Source organism: Armigeres subalbatus, chromosome 3, assembly GCF_024139115.2.
Source record: "Armigeres subalbatus isolate Guangzhou_Male chromosome 3, GZ_Asu_2, whole genome shotgun sequence".
Classification (NCBI taxonomy): Eukaryota; Metazoa; Arthropoda; class Insecta; order Diptera; family Culicidae; genus Armigeres; species Armigeres subalbatus.
In genome coordinates, this window is record NC_085141.1 from 301,520,868 (window position 1) to 301,539,020 (window position 18,153).

General features: G+C 42.5%; 2 protein-coding genes across 3 annotated transcripts in view; one reads left to right on the forward strand and one right to left on the reverse strand.

The window, feature by feature from the left end:
• On the forward strand, window positions 1–13,416 carry LOC134225001 (protein DDI1 homolog 2). 2 transcript variants are annotated; one of them, XM_062704729.1, is made up of 6 exons: window positions 1–254; window positions 1,149–1,488; window positions 2,165–2,904; window positions 2,976–3,177; window positions 12,174–12,236; window positions 12,673–13,416. In XM_062704729.1, the coding sequence occupies exons 2-6, from the start codon at window positions 1,209–1,211 to the stop codon at window positions 12,939–12,941; spliced, it is 1,554 nt and encodes a 517-aa protein (XP_062560713.1). In that variant the 5' UTR covers window positions 1–254; window positions 1,149–1,208; the 3' UTR covers window positions 12,942–13,416. The 2 variants fall into 2 exon arrangements, with proteins under 2 accessions (XP_062560713.1, XP_062560714.1); XM_062704730.1 differs by lacking the exon at window positions 12,174–12,236 and having other exon boundaries at window positions 4–254.
• LOC134225000 (zinc finger protein 883-like) overlaps window positions 13,113–18,153 on the reverse strand; it is a 20,249-nt gene continuing 15,208 nt past the window's right edge. Inside the window, exon 8 of the mRNA XM_062704728.1 lies at window positions 13,113–13,633. Within this exon, the coding sequence (XP_062560712.1) occupies window positions 13,475–13,633 (159 nt within the window). The 3' untranslated portion in view covers window positions 13,113–13,474. The remainder of the gene's footprint in view (window positions 13,634–18,153) is intronic.

Here is an 18,153-nt window from a genome sequence, read left to right on the forward strand (position 1 = left end):
TAACGGCGCTAACGGTGACCAGGCCGAACGGTGACATCGTATCTTTGCATTTAAGATCCATTCAGTCGCAAATAAGATTATTCTTTATTATTCCAATCATTATTTCGGCGATTTTAAACAAGTTTAATACTTAGTTACAAAAGCAGTGCATTTACAGCGCATAATTTGGACATACAAGCTTGCAGTGTCGTTTTCACTGGGCAACAAATACCTACAACATTCCCAATTTGGATAGAGAAAACAAGCACTTGAAAGTAAGTACAGCTGCAGCTACATACAAAGGTCCCGTCAAAGCGTGGGAGAAGGAGCCGACGACGGGGAGGCGAATGTCCTCTGACTGTGATCTGCTGCGGATTAAAAATTCGTCATCTCAAAATCGCGAAAAAAATTCTTTGTCTTCGAACGGCAATAATTCACTTTCGAATGGCTATTTTGCTGACGTATCGTGCGGGACCGAAATCCGTACAGCACCGAAATCCGTCCACCTCATGAGATATCAATAAATTAAAGGGGGTTAAAGGTAATTAATGTAGAAATAATTAATCTTATCCTGTTCAGATTCTTGGCAGTAAGCTTTTAGGGCATAGAATTGGAAAGAAGGCTTTGAAATTAAAACAACAAAAATCAAAAACAAATCTTCACCCACCAAACACGGAGTTTGTGCCGCCATTTTGTTTTCGGGTAGAGCATAATTGCACCAAAAGTAACTGTGTTTTTATTGCTTATTGCGAATCATTATATAAGATCAGCGGAATACAAATCAAAGGGATCCCTTCTCAAGGTGTGTATCGAACTATTTACAGTGGTAGTTCGGTCAATCAGACTGTTACAATTTAAATATTTAGTTAACAAATAGCTGTACGGATTTTGATCCTTTGATTCGAAATCCGTCCACGGTGAACGGATTTCGAGTCAGGAGTAGTTGATTTAATTCATTATTTTATGATGTTTTTCGTAGTTTTCAATGAGTAAATGTGAAACAGTTCAAAAGTAGAAGCCTTCATGCTAATGTGTCGATGACAAATGTTTTATTTACATTCGATTCCTATTTTCTAATGACTTTTTCATATACTAAGGTGCTTAAGTGTACGGATTTCGATGCCCCACGGTACATGAAAATCGGTTCTCATATAGATTTTTGTTTACAGATTCCACTGTATTCTCGAAAAGTCTCAGGAGGGTAAGAAGGACCGACAGTGCGTAGCATAATGCGTGTCACTGTGACTACCCCGGCGGACTATACTTTTCCGCTGGAGGTTTCCGACGACATGGAACTGGAGAATTTTAAGGCTCTGTGCGAAATTGAAAGTGGATTTCCGTCCTCGGAGATCGTCATTTCGTTCAATGGACAACCCCTGCTGGACGATAAGAAGACGCTGACCCAGCTGGGTATCCGGGATGGGGACGTGGTGATGCTGCAGCATTTCATGCAGGCCGCTCAGCAGGCTTCCCAAGCGGCTCGTGCCAGACAGCAGCAGACTGCTGCCGGTGAGTATCATCGTTCTTGAGATTTGTCAGAAACGCAAATACGGTCATGGGGTCTTTGCCCTCGCAATGCACTAAAATGCGCTTTCCAAAGTACTACGTTTGGTTTGTTTTTGGTCATGAGTGCAAAATTTGCATTAATCTCTTTCATTTTTGCGAAGGCGGGAAGTATTTACGTCTCGTGCGGATAGACAATGCAAAACTGGAGGTTCTCTCGTAGCTAAAAATAATTATTGCACCTCATGAAAGAAAATGAACTTTGGACCATGTAGCTAACTAGTAACTGATTAGCCTAGGTTGAGTTTGAATTAAAAAAATCTGATAAATCCACTTAGTGTTGTTTATGCCTTTCTCATGCTATAATTGTGCTTATTCTGCGTCTCGAATCGACAATTGTCACTTTATTCGAAACGCCTCAGAATAAGCCTAAATGTTAACCTATTATACCTAGTCCGATTTCAATTGGAAACAATGAGATAGGATTCCCCGTCAATTGACCTCAGTTGATCAGACTGAGTCAATTTAATTGGATTGGTATATAAAACTTAAAGTCTCTGGGCATATAAAAAGTTTGTTTTTGGAGCGATCTTATAGCCTTTACACAAGTACATGAGAAAGGCAACAAATCCACATGAAAATTATCACAAAGTGATTTACCTCCTAATCGTATTTTTTTCAGAACCATCTCGTTTGGCCAGTTTGGATTTTAGTTCAATCCAAATACCAGCGGCAGCTGGTTCCGGCATCGCCAGCAGCAGCACTGCCAGTGGGAATTCCGGACTTCTGAATAACAATCGACCCTCGCCTACCGTTGCTTCGGAAGATGACCCGGCCGCTGTGCGGGAAATGTTTCTCTCTAACCCGGATCAGTTGGCACTGCTTAAGCAGAACAACCCGCGCTTGGCGGAGGCATTGCTCTCGGGAAATCTGGAAACATTCGCAACGGTGCTGCGAAAGCAAATTCAGGAACGCATGGAAAAGCAGCAGCAACGGTTGAGAATCCTGCAGGCTAGCCCGTTCGATGCCGAAGCGCAACGGTTAATTGCCGAGGAGATCAAGCAGAAGAACATAGAAGCTAACATGGAAGCTGCGATGGAGTACAATCCGGAAACATTTGGCACGGTTGTGATGCTGTACATCAATTGTCGCGTCAACGGCCATCCGGTGAAAGCATTTATCGATTCGGGTGCTCAAGCGACCATTATGAGCGCCGCTGCGGCTGAACGGTGCAACATTATGCGCTTGGTGGACACCAGATGGGCCGGCATTGCAAAGGGCGTTGGTGTGCAGAAAATTATCGGCCGTATCCACATGGTACAGATTCAGATTGAGAACGATTTCCTTACCTCAAGTTTCTCAGTACTGGAAGAACAACCGATGGATATGCTTTTGGGACTGGACATGCTGAAACGTCATCAGGTATTTAGTTCAGGCTCAGCACGTTTTGAAGCGATCAGTAGTCGATCTTTTCGATTCATTTTCTTTTTCAGTGTAACATCGATCTCAAGAATAATATCCTAAAAATTGGAACAACCGGTACCGAGACGCGATTCTTGGCGGAAGGAGAGCTTCCAGAGTGTGCTCGACTGACGGGTAGTCCTGAGGAGGAACAGAAAGCTCTAGCTGAATCGGCACGGATAGCCGAGGATTTGGCGCTGAAGGAAGCAGTTGTCAAAAGCCAACAAGATCAAGGTTAGTCTCTGGAGTTCATTATATTTTCGAAATCGAATGATCACATCATAAACATATGCGTAGCATGGAATGTATGCATGTGATTAGTGCTGTCCAATGAGCAGCTCGAAGTTGTTCCCGTCCTGTTCGTTCTTTTTTGTAAACAAATGGACATGAGAGGGACGGGAATAACTTTGAGCTACTTCGAGCTGCTCATTGGACAGCATTATTGAAAGCTATGTCAAAATTGACCATTTTTCCATTATTACTTATATTTTAAAAACATAAACAATGCGTTTATCACCATTATAATTCGGGAAGCTTCCATCATCGTTTTATATTGAATAATGTTTGGTCGGTTATTCGTTGCGCAGGATAAGTGCAAGCACATCATTATACAATACGAGTGTCTTCATAAATTTCATTAAAATTCACGAGCAGATTATAGTGCTGTCCAATGAGAGCTTGAAGTAGCTCGAAGTTTCTCCCTGTCCTGCTTATGCCCATTTGTTGACAAAAAAGAACGAGCAGGACGGGAACAACTTCGAGCTACTTCGAGCTGCTCATTGAACAGCACTTATGTCATACGATTGGCCATTTCTTGTCGCGACAAAATTTGTCGGATCAGTATTATAATTAGGTATATACGGACTTCAGTTTCTAGATTTATGGTTTTCGGCAGTCATTTCTCTATAGAGTTTAAATGGCTTATGAATAAAGGGAAATAGGGGAAATTACGGCTTAGGTAGGTTTTGTATTGTATTGTTATTTATTGTCAACAGCTTAAAAGGTCACCCCAATGACCGTTTACCTAAAACTAAATACATTAGTATTGTCAAAATTAACATAAAACACGTCTAAAATTGCACGCATTTGACTCTCGTGACACATTTAAATTAAACACAGAATAACATCTATTGAATAGACGAGACATGCTTCGTACGGGCTCGTGTGCCCATAGTTAGTTCCGGATGCAGGAAGATTGAAGAACCATGAGCCATCAACAAGAGAGAAAAAAAAAGATTGAAGAACGTGTGTTGATGTTAATCATGCTAAGCAGTGTTGGACAGTCGATGTCTGCTTGAAAAAGGTCGCCGATGAAGCATAGCCACATTACGTCTTGCCTCAAGCGAATCGAGATTGATAATCATGCAACGGTTAATATAGCTGGGAAGGTTGACTGGATCTCTTCGTCTCAAATGTCGTAGAGCAAAGCGGACAAATTTGCGTTGGATAGTTTCGATGCGCTGAATTTCGTTCTGATAATACGGGGATCAGACGACCGAGGAATACATATTCCAATATTGGTCGAACAAAATATATTTTAGTTAAAAGATAGAGATTGTCCACAAACAGAAACGGTCCAAGATGAACTTGTAAGTGGAAATAAAACACTTGCGTGTTGGTCAAAGTCTGAACAAAGAATGAAAATTTATTGGTCTCGTTTAGATTACTAAACAATTGTTACTAAAGAGTTCGATTAAAGTATTCTGTAGACTTACTTACTTACTTATGAATCCTGTACACCTCCGATGGTGCAAAAGGCCGACTTGAAAGATCTTTATCCTGAGCGTTGCTCAGCTATCGCTTTACTTAACCTGTTTCCAGGTTAGATTTCGGTCGACTTCTTTTATTTCTTTATTGAGGCTTCGCCGCCAAGAGCCTCTGGGTCTGCCTCTGCTGCGATGTCCCGCTGGGTTCCAGTCTAATGCTTGTTTACAGATTTCGTTTCCGCCCCTACGTAGAGTGTGGCCGACCCAGCCCCACTTTCGATCCCGAATTTCTGTTGCTATCGGCCTCTGGTGACAAGACAACGACGATGAAGCTCGTTGATTGAGATCCAGTTGTGAGGCCACCAGGCCCGAATTATATACCGCAGGCATCTGTTGATGAACACCTGCAGCCGTTGAGTGTTCTCCACTGATACACACCATGTTTCGCTAGCGTATAACAGCACAGATTTCACGTTTTTCCAGATATTTCTTGAACTCGCAAAGGCAGCCCTTGCTTTCTTGATCCGTGCGCCTTTGTCGATCTTGGTACCGCCGTCTGACGCCATTCGGCTACCAAGATATTGGAAGCTTTCAACATTCTTCACTGGTTGCCCGGCTACTGTGAAACAGGAAGGAGTCACCGTGTTTACATCCAACGATTTGGTTTTGTTGACGTTGATGACTAAACCTGCCGAAGAGGAGCGCTCGGCAAGGTTGTTGAGCTTACTCTGCATATCAGAGCGCCGTTGCGCGAGGAGTCCAACGTCATCAGCCAATTTGAAGTCGTTTAGGTGCTCCATGGTTATAGGCTGCCATAACAGCAGATTATGTCAAGCTTTTTCGTAGTCAATGAATACCAAGTAAAGGGACTCTTGGAATTCGTTGACCTGCTCCAGAATGATGCGGATCGTGACAATATGGTCCACACAGGATCTTCCGGCACGTAATCCGGCTTGTTGCCGCCGGAGAGTCGCATCGATCTTCTCCTGAATCCGGGCCAGTGTAATTTTGCACAGAACTTTGAGAACGGTACACAGCAACATAATGCCTCGCCAGTTATCGCATACAGTCAGGTCACCCTTTTTGGGCACCTTCACTAAGATACCTTGCATCCAGTCGACTGGGAAAGTTGCGGTGTCCCAGATATTACGAAATAAACGATGCAGTAGTTGAGCTGATGTCATGGGGTCAGCTTTGAGCATCTCGGCTGATATGCGGTCGACCCCTGGGGCTTTATTCGATTTCATGCTTTGGATGGCTGTTTGAATCTATAACAATGATGGAGCTTCGGGATTGACGCGTGTTATACGTCGGATCCTAGGCAGATCATGCCGAGGTGGTGATGGCCTGGCTGGCACTTGAAAAAGTTGTTCGAAGCAGTGGCGTTTCCCTAACCTCAATCTACCTGTGCACTGGACTTAAATTTAAGGAATTAGTGTGCGGAAATGCAAAGAATAACTAGATTTTGATTAGTTTAAACGACTCTGATAATTCTATTTTCCATTTGGGCTGTCAAAATAACAAAATTTTCATTTTTTGGGTCAGTGCACAGGTAAAAAGTGAGGTTACGCGACGCCACTGGTTCGAAGTGCTCGAACCAGCGTTTCAGCTGGTCAGTTGGGTCGGTCAATAACTTATCATTTGCGTTTTTCAGAGGCATCGTTGCATTCATCTTTCTCGCGCTTAAGCTTCGTGAGATATCGTAAAGGAGGCGAGTGTCCCCGGTTGCGGCGGCTCTCTCTCCTTCGTCGGCCAGAGAGTCTGCCCACGCTCGCTTGTCCCGTCGACATGAGCGTTTTACTTCCTGCTCAAGAGCCGCGTATCGTTAACGGGCTAAGATTTTGGCTCCTCTGGGTTTCGATCGCTCTATCGCGGCTTTGGCTTCTCTTCGCTCCTCTATCTTCCTCCAGGTCTCATCGGTGATCCATTGTTTTCTCTGGGTGCGTAGTTCGCCCAGATTGTTCTCGCTGGTGGTGATGAAGGCATTCTTGATGGCGGTCCATTGGTCTTCTACGCTGCCACCTTCCGGAATATCTGCAGCACGCGTCTCCAGTTATTCAACGAAGGACCGTTTCACCGTGGCATCTTCCAGTCGGCGTGTGTTGAATCGTCGTCCAACTCTTTTCTCCTGCCGACCTCTGCCGACGAATCCGCGCAATGCGCATGCGTATTTCGCCGATGAGGAGGTGATGATCACACGCGATATCGGCACTACGTTTATTCCGTACATCAAGAAGGCTCCGTTTCCATTTTCGGCTGATGCAGATGTGGTCGATTTGATTTTCTGTAAAGCCGTCACGGGAGACCCACGTGACCTTGTGAACCGGTCGATGAGGGAAGAGCGATCCCCCGATCACCATGTCGTTATTACCACAAAATTCTGCGAACAGCTCTCCGTTTTCGCTCATTTCTCCGAGACCATGGCGTCCCATAATGCGCTCATGGTTCGAGTTGTCGGATCCGATCTTCGCATTGAAGTCGCCCAAACAGATCTTGATATCACCCTTCGGAATTCTATCTACGACGGCATTGAGTTGGCGGTAGAAGTTCTCTTTGTCTTGCAGATCGGCAGCATCGGTAGGCGCATAACATTGAATTATAGTAAGGTTTCGGACCCGTGTTCTAAATCTGGCAACGATTATCCTTTCACTTATAGGTTCCCACTTCATGTTCTGTGTTCTCCAAAGTTTGGCCAACGGGCTTCACTCAGTCCCAGGATCTCAAGCTTCATGCGGCGTGCCTCATTGGCAAGTTGTGCCAATTTACCATGCTGGGCTAGGGTTAAAACGTTCCCTGTTCCTATTCGTGTCCGTTGTTTCGCGCTAAGAGTCGTCGCCGTAAAATCAGTCCGTATTCTTTCATTATCGGATTCTCGAACAAATTGATGTTTCGGGAACAGTAGGTTGCTGGCCCAAGGTTCCCTATCCACCGAGATGGGGCTGCCATCTTAAGTATAGCTTCCGGATAGAATAGCATTTCATACTCAGCCGCTAGATGCCAGAACAGACGCTGTTGGAGCCGCACCTCCTTGGTGGACAGACGCTCGATCAGTCGGGTCAAATTTGTTTAAAGTCCCACCCAACACCAGGACTAGGCTAGTGCGCTTTGAGCGGACACGGTCGCTTTGATAGGGCCTGCTTGGGGACACATGCAGCTTTTTATAGAAGTTCAACAGAGCCCACTGTCGAACCCCACCACATTCTAGGCAGACCCCACAGGACGCACCCTCTCACTCTAGCTGATGTCAAAAGGACAACAGTGCCCAGGCTGCACTACCAGCTAAGTACGCAACCCTTAGCTGGCGGTCAATTGTCATCGGAAGACCCGTGGAAACGTGAGTATTGGAACTTGTGAGGACCAGAGCTATGTTAGGCGCCCCTTCCCGGATGTCAACTCACGCAGCCCGGGTCGAACATTATGACAAGCCGGAATTCGCTGTGTCATCACTTGTGCAGGAGTTTTGTGACCAGCCAGTGATCAAAGTGGTCACTCTTGTCAACTTACGGAAGCTTGTATCAACCTCCGACGAGGTGATCCGCCAGCTCGAAGCCTTGGGTCCAATGTATGGGACCAGAGACCCATGGCTCATTCATCTAATTGTCAAGAAACTTGATGACAGTCTGCGATCACAATGGGCTACACATATCGTTGATATAGACAACCAAACCTTCCAGGAACTGCATTTCACAAATTCGGAGGAAAACAAATGAAACACGTCAAGAAGGGGATCTGCAAGGAAGAAAGGAAAAGTCCTGCGTTTAAAAAGGAGATGAGGAGTTTTGGTATTGCCGAAGAATTGTGTCCTTTGTGCTCTTCAGTTGATCATGCCATTTATCAGTGCCCCACTATCAAAGAAGCTTCAGTGAAGGACAGGTGGGAAATGGTACAACGCGCAAGGCTGTGCTTTAATTGTTTGCGTCCTAACCACGGTGTGCAATCATGTCCTTCCAAGTTTTCATGCCGTACGTCGAATTGCCAGCAAAGGCACCACACTATGCTATACCTGACCAGTAATTTAAGTCTTCTAGCAACATCTCAACCGTCGAAGAGCTACCATTCACCATGAATGTAGGAAATGATGAAGCTACCAAGCAAGCAGCATCCTATTCAGCAAATGTCAAAACAGTTGCGTCTCTCGTTGTTGGAACAATACCGACTGCTATTGTTCGCAGCTTCACGCAGTGAGAGCCACGATCGACAGTGGATCTCAATCGTCGCTAATTTCAGAACATTGTGTTAGAGTGCTAGGGTTGAGAAGAGAGAACGCAAAACTTGTCGTATCAGGCATTGCTAGTGGATCAACGGAGATCACTAGAGGGATGGTTGACTTGGACCTGTTCTTTCGGTTCAACGACGAACCTATAATTCGAACGAAAGCATATGTGCTGAGCAAACTGACAACAAACTTACCAAGCCGAGGAATCGTTGATGCTGGCTGATCCAGAGTTTGACAAGCCATCCAAGATCGATTGGATTTTTGGTGTGGATGTTTTTTTTTTATTTGTTATTGAAGATGGAAAAGTGAAAGACAACGCGGGATTTCCAGTGGCTTTGAATTCTACCCTTGGCTGGATTGTTGCTGGCCACATCGGTGTTACAAACGATCGATATTCAGCTATTGTCGGCATGTGTGTTGAATTGAACATTGACAAAGTTCTCCGGCAGTTCTGAAAGGTCGAAGAGATGAAAGAACCGAAGCTAATAACTGTGGAAGAACAACATACTATCAATTTATTCCTAGCTACTTTCCAGCGCGATGACTCATATCGATTTATTGTAAACCTCCCATTCAACGAAACCATACATCAATTAGGTTAAATACTGCTCGGAAATCTGGATTCTGAACTATCGACATTATTGTTTCAAAAGGGCGAAAGTCGCAATCGTAAACATTGACTTCTTCTGCTGATTTCAGGAAGATTAGAAACTTCCGGCGTTCGATAGAAGGCGCAGAGCGCCACCAGTTCCAAGTGGTTGTTAGCTGAGAGCGGTCCTAGTTGATGAGGAATTTGCAGGAAAAGGCATTCTTCACGTTTGCGACATTGGCCCTTATGAAACAACAGTGTCGCTATAACAATGGCATTGAGAGGATTGAATCTGTGCAGCGACGTTGTCTACGCTTTGCGCTCCGTAGATTCCCATGGAGGAATCCTTCACAACTATGAAAGCCATTGTCTTATAATTCGTCTGGAACCGCTCCACGTACGAAGGAACGTGACAAAGGCTTTGTTTGTTGCTGATGTTCTACAAGGTCGCGTAGACTGCCCAAGAATCCTGGACCAGATTATCACTAATGTCGCACCTCGAGCGTTACGCAACAACATAATGCTCCGTCCACCGTTTCGACGCACAATCTATAGCCTACACGGAGCTATCATGAGTTATTTATTACCAGACTAAGGCCGGACTGGCCTGTGCAATACATAAAAGACTTCTCCATTCACCTCGGTCCATGGCTGCACTTCGCCAACCACGCAGTCTGCGGAGGGTCCGCAAATCGTCCTCCACTTGATCGATCCACCTTGCCCGCTGTCATTTCTGTCCACCTGGCCCACCTTGTTCCCGTCGTGTTGAGAATCATTTTCACCGGATTACTGTCTGACATTCTGGCTACGTGCCCGGCCCACCGCAGTCTTCCGATTTTCGCGGTGTGAACGATGGATGGTTCTCCCACCAGCTGATGCAACTCGTGGTTCATTCGCCTCCTCCACGTACCGTCCGCCATCTGCACCCCACCATAGATGGTACGCAGCACATTCCTTTCGAAAACTCCCAGTGCACGTCCAGATCTCGTGTCCGTAGAGAACTACCGGTCTAATAAGCGTTTTGTAGATAGTCAGTTTGGTTCGGCGGCGAACTCTATTCGATCGGAGCGTTTTGAGGAGTCCAAAGTACGTACGATTTCCTGCCATGATGCGTCTCCGAATTTCTCTGTTATCGGCGTTCACCAGTGAGCCCAAGTACACGAATTCGTCAACCACCTCGATTTCGTCACCACCGATAGAAACTCGTGGTGGGTGGCTTACATTGACCTCTTTTGAGCCTCTTCCTATCATGTACTTCGTCTTCGACGTAGTGGTGATTAATCCAATCCGTTTAGCTTCGCTTTTCAGTCTGATGTAGGCATCCTCCAATCTCTCAAAGTTACGTGCCATGATATCAATGTCGTCGGCAAAACCAAATAAATGGACGGACTTCGTGAAAATTGTACCACAAGTGTCAATCCCTGCCCTTCGTATTACTCCATCCAAAGCTGTCATGGATCTGCATAAGTTTTTTAACCGGGTGGCCTCATTTTTTGATTTCAACGTTTTTCGTCAAATGCTTCGACGATTCTTCAGTGTACCTATTTTGGAGACTGAAAATTGACTTTTTTTAAATTGTGTATCGATTTGACTTGGCAAATAGAATTAAGATTATAATAAGACCAAACATTATTGGGGCACTAGAATGTCTGTTGATGTATAAACCAATAAAGATGAAGCAGTTTCTTTGAGTTCTGTAAAAATGACCATTAATGTGCTCACTGCTGAATGATTATTATATCAAAGAGCCTCTTATTCGGTATCTCGTATGAATTATAACGAATGGCCTTCAAATCAAACGACTTTTCATTTGGTGTTGCATATGAATTATGTCAAACGACAGTTAATTTGGAGCTATTTGTAAATTATGCCAATCGGCCTTCAATTTGGCACCGCACGAACAATATGCCAAATGACCATTATGCCAAACGGCCTTCAATTTGACATCGCATACAAATTATATCAATTAACCATTATGAAAATCGGCATTATGCCAAACGGAGTACCGCCGTATATTGTGCGTTGGTCCCAAGCTGTCCCAAGTGTATTACCCGGTAGTCAGGCACTGTCGCCTATTCCAAGCACATCCGAGTCGACTCAAGCATCAGTGGCAGCCTCCAGTCCCGTGCTTACCATGATAGGTCCTAAACTCATAAACCAGCTTGTGCCTCGTCGACACTACGACACGAGCTCCCAGCTGTTCGTTTATATCTACAGAAACGTCAACATCGAACGAGTTTTTTAGGCATCGGTATCGTCAACTGATTACAAGCAAAAGTACTTTAGCTTGGCGACTGTTTGCGCGAAGATACATTCTTCCGAAAGTTTAGGAAAAGTAAAAGTTACGTATACCTTTCGTGTTCCGCTAAGTCCAATTTTCACATTAGGCAAACTTTCGCTTTGTCGTCCAGCCTAACAGCCTCCAGTCTTTTCAAAAAGATTGTCGCCTAGTACCGGACGACAGTCATCCCCAATACTGCTAGCCCAGGAACAACAGTATGGCTAACACTTTAATCAAATTAGTTCAAATCCAAAAGATGACATAAACTTGCATTCCACAATCGTTTCGAATCATCTATAAATATCATTTTTGTAAATATTTGAAATAAAGCTGCAATATTTAAACAATTTACTTTAAAAATCGTTATATGTGCGTGCTCGTTTCAATTTGAACGTTTGGCGTGAACAAAAAAAATCCAAAATTGATGTGGACTATAAGAAAACTGTAACGAAGAGAACCAACCACCTGGAAGCATTTCGCAGCTGAAGCGGCGTCGATCCCGTAAGTGTATAATATCACTTGACGCGTTGATTTTTGCCTGCTATCGTAGTTTCTTAGCGTATATATAATAGTGTTGTAGTAATTTAGGAATAGAAATTTCTTTTTTCAAATTGCTTGGTCCGAAGGGTATTCCAAATATTTTGAATTTTGCACATAGGTGGAATTTATTGCTTTGAGTATAAACTAGTTTTATAAATGAATTTGACCACCTCGACTTTTGCTTACTAATAAATATCAGACATGATCAGTCGTTAGATTCAACGCCATATCGAACCTTTTTTCTAATTTTAACTTTAATAGACCATTTTACACGTGTCTACAAATTTGCATGGATAAAATTTCATACATTTGGAAGACCCTTTGGCCCAAGTTGTAAAATTAGAACACTCTCTCCTGTGCGACCTACCCATTACTAATCACTGCTTCAATTCTCCAGCATCAACCAGTGGCACCAGCAGTGGTAACAACAACACCGGCAGTGGCAACAGTAGCAACAATTCGCCAACATCGTCGGGCCAGCCACCGCAACAGGAGTCGCCGGAAGACGTTCCCCTGGTACTGCTGCCTACGGATCGGTTCACCGAGATGGACGTTGTCGAGCTGGAATCGATGGGCTTCAGCCGGCAGATGGTCATCAGCGAACTGAGAGCCGCCAACGGTGACAAGAGTAAGGCCACTTCCGGACTGTTTGCTAAGCTAGGATAAGAGGGCCACGACAAGGACATTTACAACTGCGCATGGTTTGTTCCGTAGGCACTAGGATAGTTGTACTTTCATTTTCTAACATTAGAATCGAACAATTTTGTACGACAAATATTGCATCGGATGTGGAAGATGTTGGTCGTACTATTTTTCTTTTTTACAACAAAAGGTGCATTTCGTTTGGTTTGAAGAATGGGTGATTTTTTCTTTCTGGTAAGAAACAAACATCATAAAGCTTGCGTTTAACTCGCAGAGGATTTCTTGATCTATGTACGTTCTTATAAAAATGGGAAAGGGTAGTTTCAAAATATTGAGTTCAGATTTATCTTAAGAATTAACTAATAGTGACTAGAAGCGAAATTTGAAATTATCAGATTATTTACAAAGAATGTGGCTGGAGTGAGGACGATTTTGAATTCAGATCATAAGGAAAGGCGACTTAAAGAATGAAACGAATAAAGTACATTAAAATCGAAAATTATGTCGTGATACTTAATTTTAGAGAAACCGATCAATGGGTTACGTTGACATTGTTTTTAGCTTATTGTCATTGTCGAGTTGTTCGTGGGCGGTTCCTCCAGGGCGGTCAAATCTACGGTTTGCGTAATGATTTCTTGATCCACCACGAATTGGATCATCGGTTGGGGTTGATCCTCGGAAATAATTCCTTCTTTTAGGTGAACTTTTTGGTGATTCTGAAACGAAGATTTATAAGGATTTTTTTGGGTTACTCGTTTTCTTGTTTCTCTGATGATAGAAAATATTAAAAATACTTTAACAAATAGATTATTATTTTAAAATGGGCAAAAACAGATGTTCCGGACAATGAATTAACAGCAACTCCGATCCACTTAGTGAGCATATTCAGATATAGAAGTGCAGATCAGGGTTTAAATCTAAAGATATTAATCTAGATTGCTCTGAGAATATGTCGCATGTGCAAAAGGCATTCTCCCTTTGCTGCGCTCTCTCGCTAATAGATACGCTAATTTTGCACTTTATGCTACATTTCCTCTTCAGCACGCTAGAAATCTGAAGTAAACCTTAATAATCGAAAAAAAAAATTTATTTTAAAGGTATTTAAAAAATGTAAAAAATATATAATTTTATATTGTGCGCAGTTAGGGCGCGCGCGAAATTAGGGCACATCAGGGTACTTTTTTTTTAATTTCTGTTATTTCTAGGGAATTTCTTTATAGACATTTGTTCTCGTAAATTACTTGAGCAATTTTCCAGGGCATACCACTATAGGGATTCCTTCGCCCAGAAACTGCTTCACCCGTACCATCAAAAATTCCTTCAGAAAATTCATCGTAAATCCCTCCATGTATTTCTTCGGAACTTCCTTCAATATTTTATTCGGAAATTCCTTTACTAAACTCTTTTTTTTTGCCCCATAGGATTGCGTGTTTGAAAATTAAAAAGTGATGATGTCGGAAGAATTAGTCTACTTTGACCAAATAAACACCGGGCTGTGGGAATCAGCTCACATAATCCGTTCGAAATTTTTCATTAGTAAATTGTAGTCTAGTTTGGGTTCGTCATGGTCATTGTTGATTGTAAATCTCGGTGTTGTATGATTGTAATTCTGGTCATGTACTTTCTTCCCTCCTCTCGCCCAAAAACTCTCCTTAATCTCATACTCTCTCTCATTCTCTGTAATTCATTTTTATGTAACGCATATAAAATTTCACTATTGGTTGGTTATGTTAACTTACTTGCGTTGCTGTGTGTTGTGAAATTAGTAGCTGTTATCGATAAAATAAAGAACATATTGATTTGTGTACTTATTGCTGACGATAAAAAGGCTGAGATAGGTCTTCTTCAATGAAACAGTCTTCTTCTTCGCTGAAGCCAAGAAACTCCGATGGAGTTATGGAGCTACCCGTACTGTCGCTATCCGATTCGCTATCGCTTACTTCATATTTGGATTCTACCATGTTGTGCAATAATTCTCTTGTCATCTGCTTCATCTTTGATTTATCCTCTTGCCAAATATGTACATTTCTAGACCCACATATTAAAAGGGCGTAACAGTCAAAATTGATTCCTTCTGATTCTTCGTCTACATATATAGCTATAAATGTTGGTCTAGATTTATTCCACTCCTTTCAATGTCTTGCCTTATGCACATTCGCCATGTTTAAGCCGACCTTCCTCTTTAAGGATTCCTTCGTTATCGTTATCTTAAAATATGTCCGCAATAATTTAATCTAGCAACCCTGATTTTGTTGTTAAATGTGTGTCCGCCCAGAAAGTTTGCAACTACGGATGTTTCTTCAAAAAGTCACATAGATGGTAGAATGCTTTATAAGCTTTTTGACCCTTCCTTCGGAAGTGTCTATAATTTCACTTTGTATGCGTTACGCAGGTGTGTTACGTATTAATCTATCAATAAATATCGTAAATTATTAAATAAAATGTATGGTAAATGAAACAAATTTACTTTAATATTGAAAATATAATTATAACAAATTATTTGATATGGAAATATGCCTATTTTTCTGATTTGTTTCTAAATTTCTTCTGTGGAAGCTAGATAGCAAATGTGAGCATGTTTTGAGACACTAATAGACTACTTATATGAATGTATGTGTGCGTCTGTGTGCAAATTCTGAAATTTACTACCATATAAATCTAACTCATTTTTAAGGTATTAAACAAGTTTAGTTTTACCAAATTAGGCATCCATCCAGCTTTCCACGGTCGCCATAATGGCGGCTGCCATAAAATATTCTGACAGTAAACTGCTTCCGACGCTCAACTAATTTCAACGCTGATCCGTATCTCAGCAACCATTTCGGTTTGTTTATTTACTGATAGTAGTGTGTAGCTCGCTGCTGCGCCAGGAAATCACCCATTGCGCATTATTGCACTCGGCGAAGGTATCGCCTTACTCGGATCACTGTTGGACTCTGACTGAGGGAGAACGATGCTTGGCTGCTTGCTTGTCACCAACACCAAGACGGCATAAACAGCATATAATATAGAGTGGTATACAACAGGGCTGTCTCGCCCCACACATCCCCCTTTCTCTCCGGCTTTTTTATTAGTCTCTTGCAATTATAACTTGTCCTTGATTTTCTCTTTTATTGTAAATGTATTATTGAGCTTATATTTAATTAAACACTCGGTGAAAATACCACTACAAAGATTTATTCGCCGAAGGCACCATTCAAAGGCCAAGGAAATCGAAAACCATTTTCTACGGAATATTGTCTTATATTCAGGCAACGAACAAATATTTCCGGTTTGAATAGATGAAGTTTCCTCCAACGGTTGTTCATTCACCTCATTCATATGCTCCAAGATTCAATTTGTACGTTGGTCTTCCTGGTCTTCAACCCATAGAGGGCCATCGCACTTTGTAGGTGGTTGTAAGTACGATTTTCTACTACAATTTTGGCACGTCAATCTCCAGCTGCTGAGCGAAGCAGATCAACTCAACACCACGACCTCCTACCAAATATTCCACTCTCTTATCTGTCACTTTCCCACCTAGGGCTAATGCTAATGGCTAATATATATGCCCTTTATTCGGTTTATGTCATTTACCATGCCCGTCTCAATCGCTACAGATGCGTCTTCGTATTTCACGACTAACATTGTTATCAGCCGTTAGCAAGGATCCAAGGTAGACGAATACCTAGACCACCTCGAAGGTATCCCAGTCTATCGTAATATTTTAGGGAGCATCAGAGCTAGCGAAATATCAAATTCTTTTTTATATGATACTGTATCTGAATGATAAATACATCTCAAGACAAGACTGGCATCACCATCGATGCAAACTCATGGTGCAGCTACATTGTCTTCTTTTATGTCTCTTCCTGTTATGTACATCGTTTTCCAGGTGGTCATGACTGTAGCAGGTGTCAAAGTACCAATTCCGACATTGCTAAACGGTCCTTATACAAATCATACTAATAGAGTTATTCCATACCAAAGCGTAACTCTCTGAATGTTCCCGAAAGGATCGAAAGCGTTCATGTAATTTGAAATACTCGTTTTTCCCCTTTCCAACGTCGCCTTGACTAATCTTGTTAGTTTATCCGAAAGTTCACATTCGTGCATTAAATCCCAAAGCAAACGAACATAACAAAACAATACAGATTTATTTTTAGTATTCTATTCTGTAGTGTGCTCATAACATGTAAGGGAAGGTAATCATATGATAATTACTTCTGCCTCATACGCAGCTGATCGTAGGATCAATCCCAAGTTCAATTCTCCTTTTTTTCTCTCCATATATTTCTCATGTTTTAGCAATCGCTAAGATTAGAAATAGACTGAATACCGGGCCCATCTTCTATTCTTTTTCTACAACTTGACTAATTCTAGCCGTAACTGTTAGAAATCGAAAAGAGCGAAAGAAAGCTCGTTTTGGCATCCATTGCAACCTGTTAATCAAGATGAGCCTCTTCCATAGAACCTACCCCCTAGATTCCAATAATATTCTTGTGGCGAGTGCAGAAGTGTTCTTGATTTACAATGTGGCGAGTGACTGCATCTTTTATCAATTCCCTTACATCCACGGTAGCCCGAAAGGACGTGGCCAGCGCCGTTTGTTAACCCTCCTAGAGCTTTTGAACTGAGCACATTGAGGTGCTCAGCGCAAATCCCATGTCCTAGCCACTGGCTCTCTATGCAATTGCGATTGTGCTGGTAAAACACGGAGTAGCAACTACGACATGTAAGGTTATCATGCTCATGCTCTACTTTGTTAATGCAGTTTTCTTCTCATAAGACAAAAACCTCGACTAATTCTATTCGCTTTTGAAGCGAAACATCGTGATTTCGCTTAAATTAAAACTCAAGCATAATCCATTTCCTCAAATTTGCGAGCAAGTTATCCAAAACATTTGGACTCCAATATTAAGATCTGGGCAGGGATCTGGGTATTATTTAACCACCATGGTTGGAGATACATTCAATATTATTCCTGATATTCGATATTAGCTGCACCAAGTTGGGGTCTCCAGTTAGCCTTGCGAGCAAAAACGTAGGATTGCCACTCCGGAGATGGCGAGTTCGATTCTCAGTCCCAGTCTAGGATGTTTTCGGGTGGGAAACATTCCCGATTACCTGGACATAGTGTATCCATTGTACTTGCCACACAAGATACATACTCATGTAATGGCGAGCATAGAAAAACTTTTAATTAATAACTGAGGAAATGCTTATAGAATACGAAGCTGAAATGCAGAGCCATAGA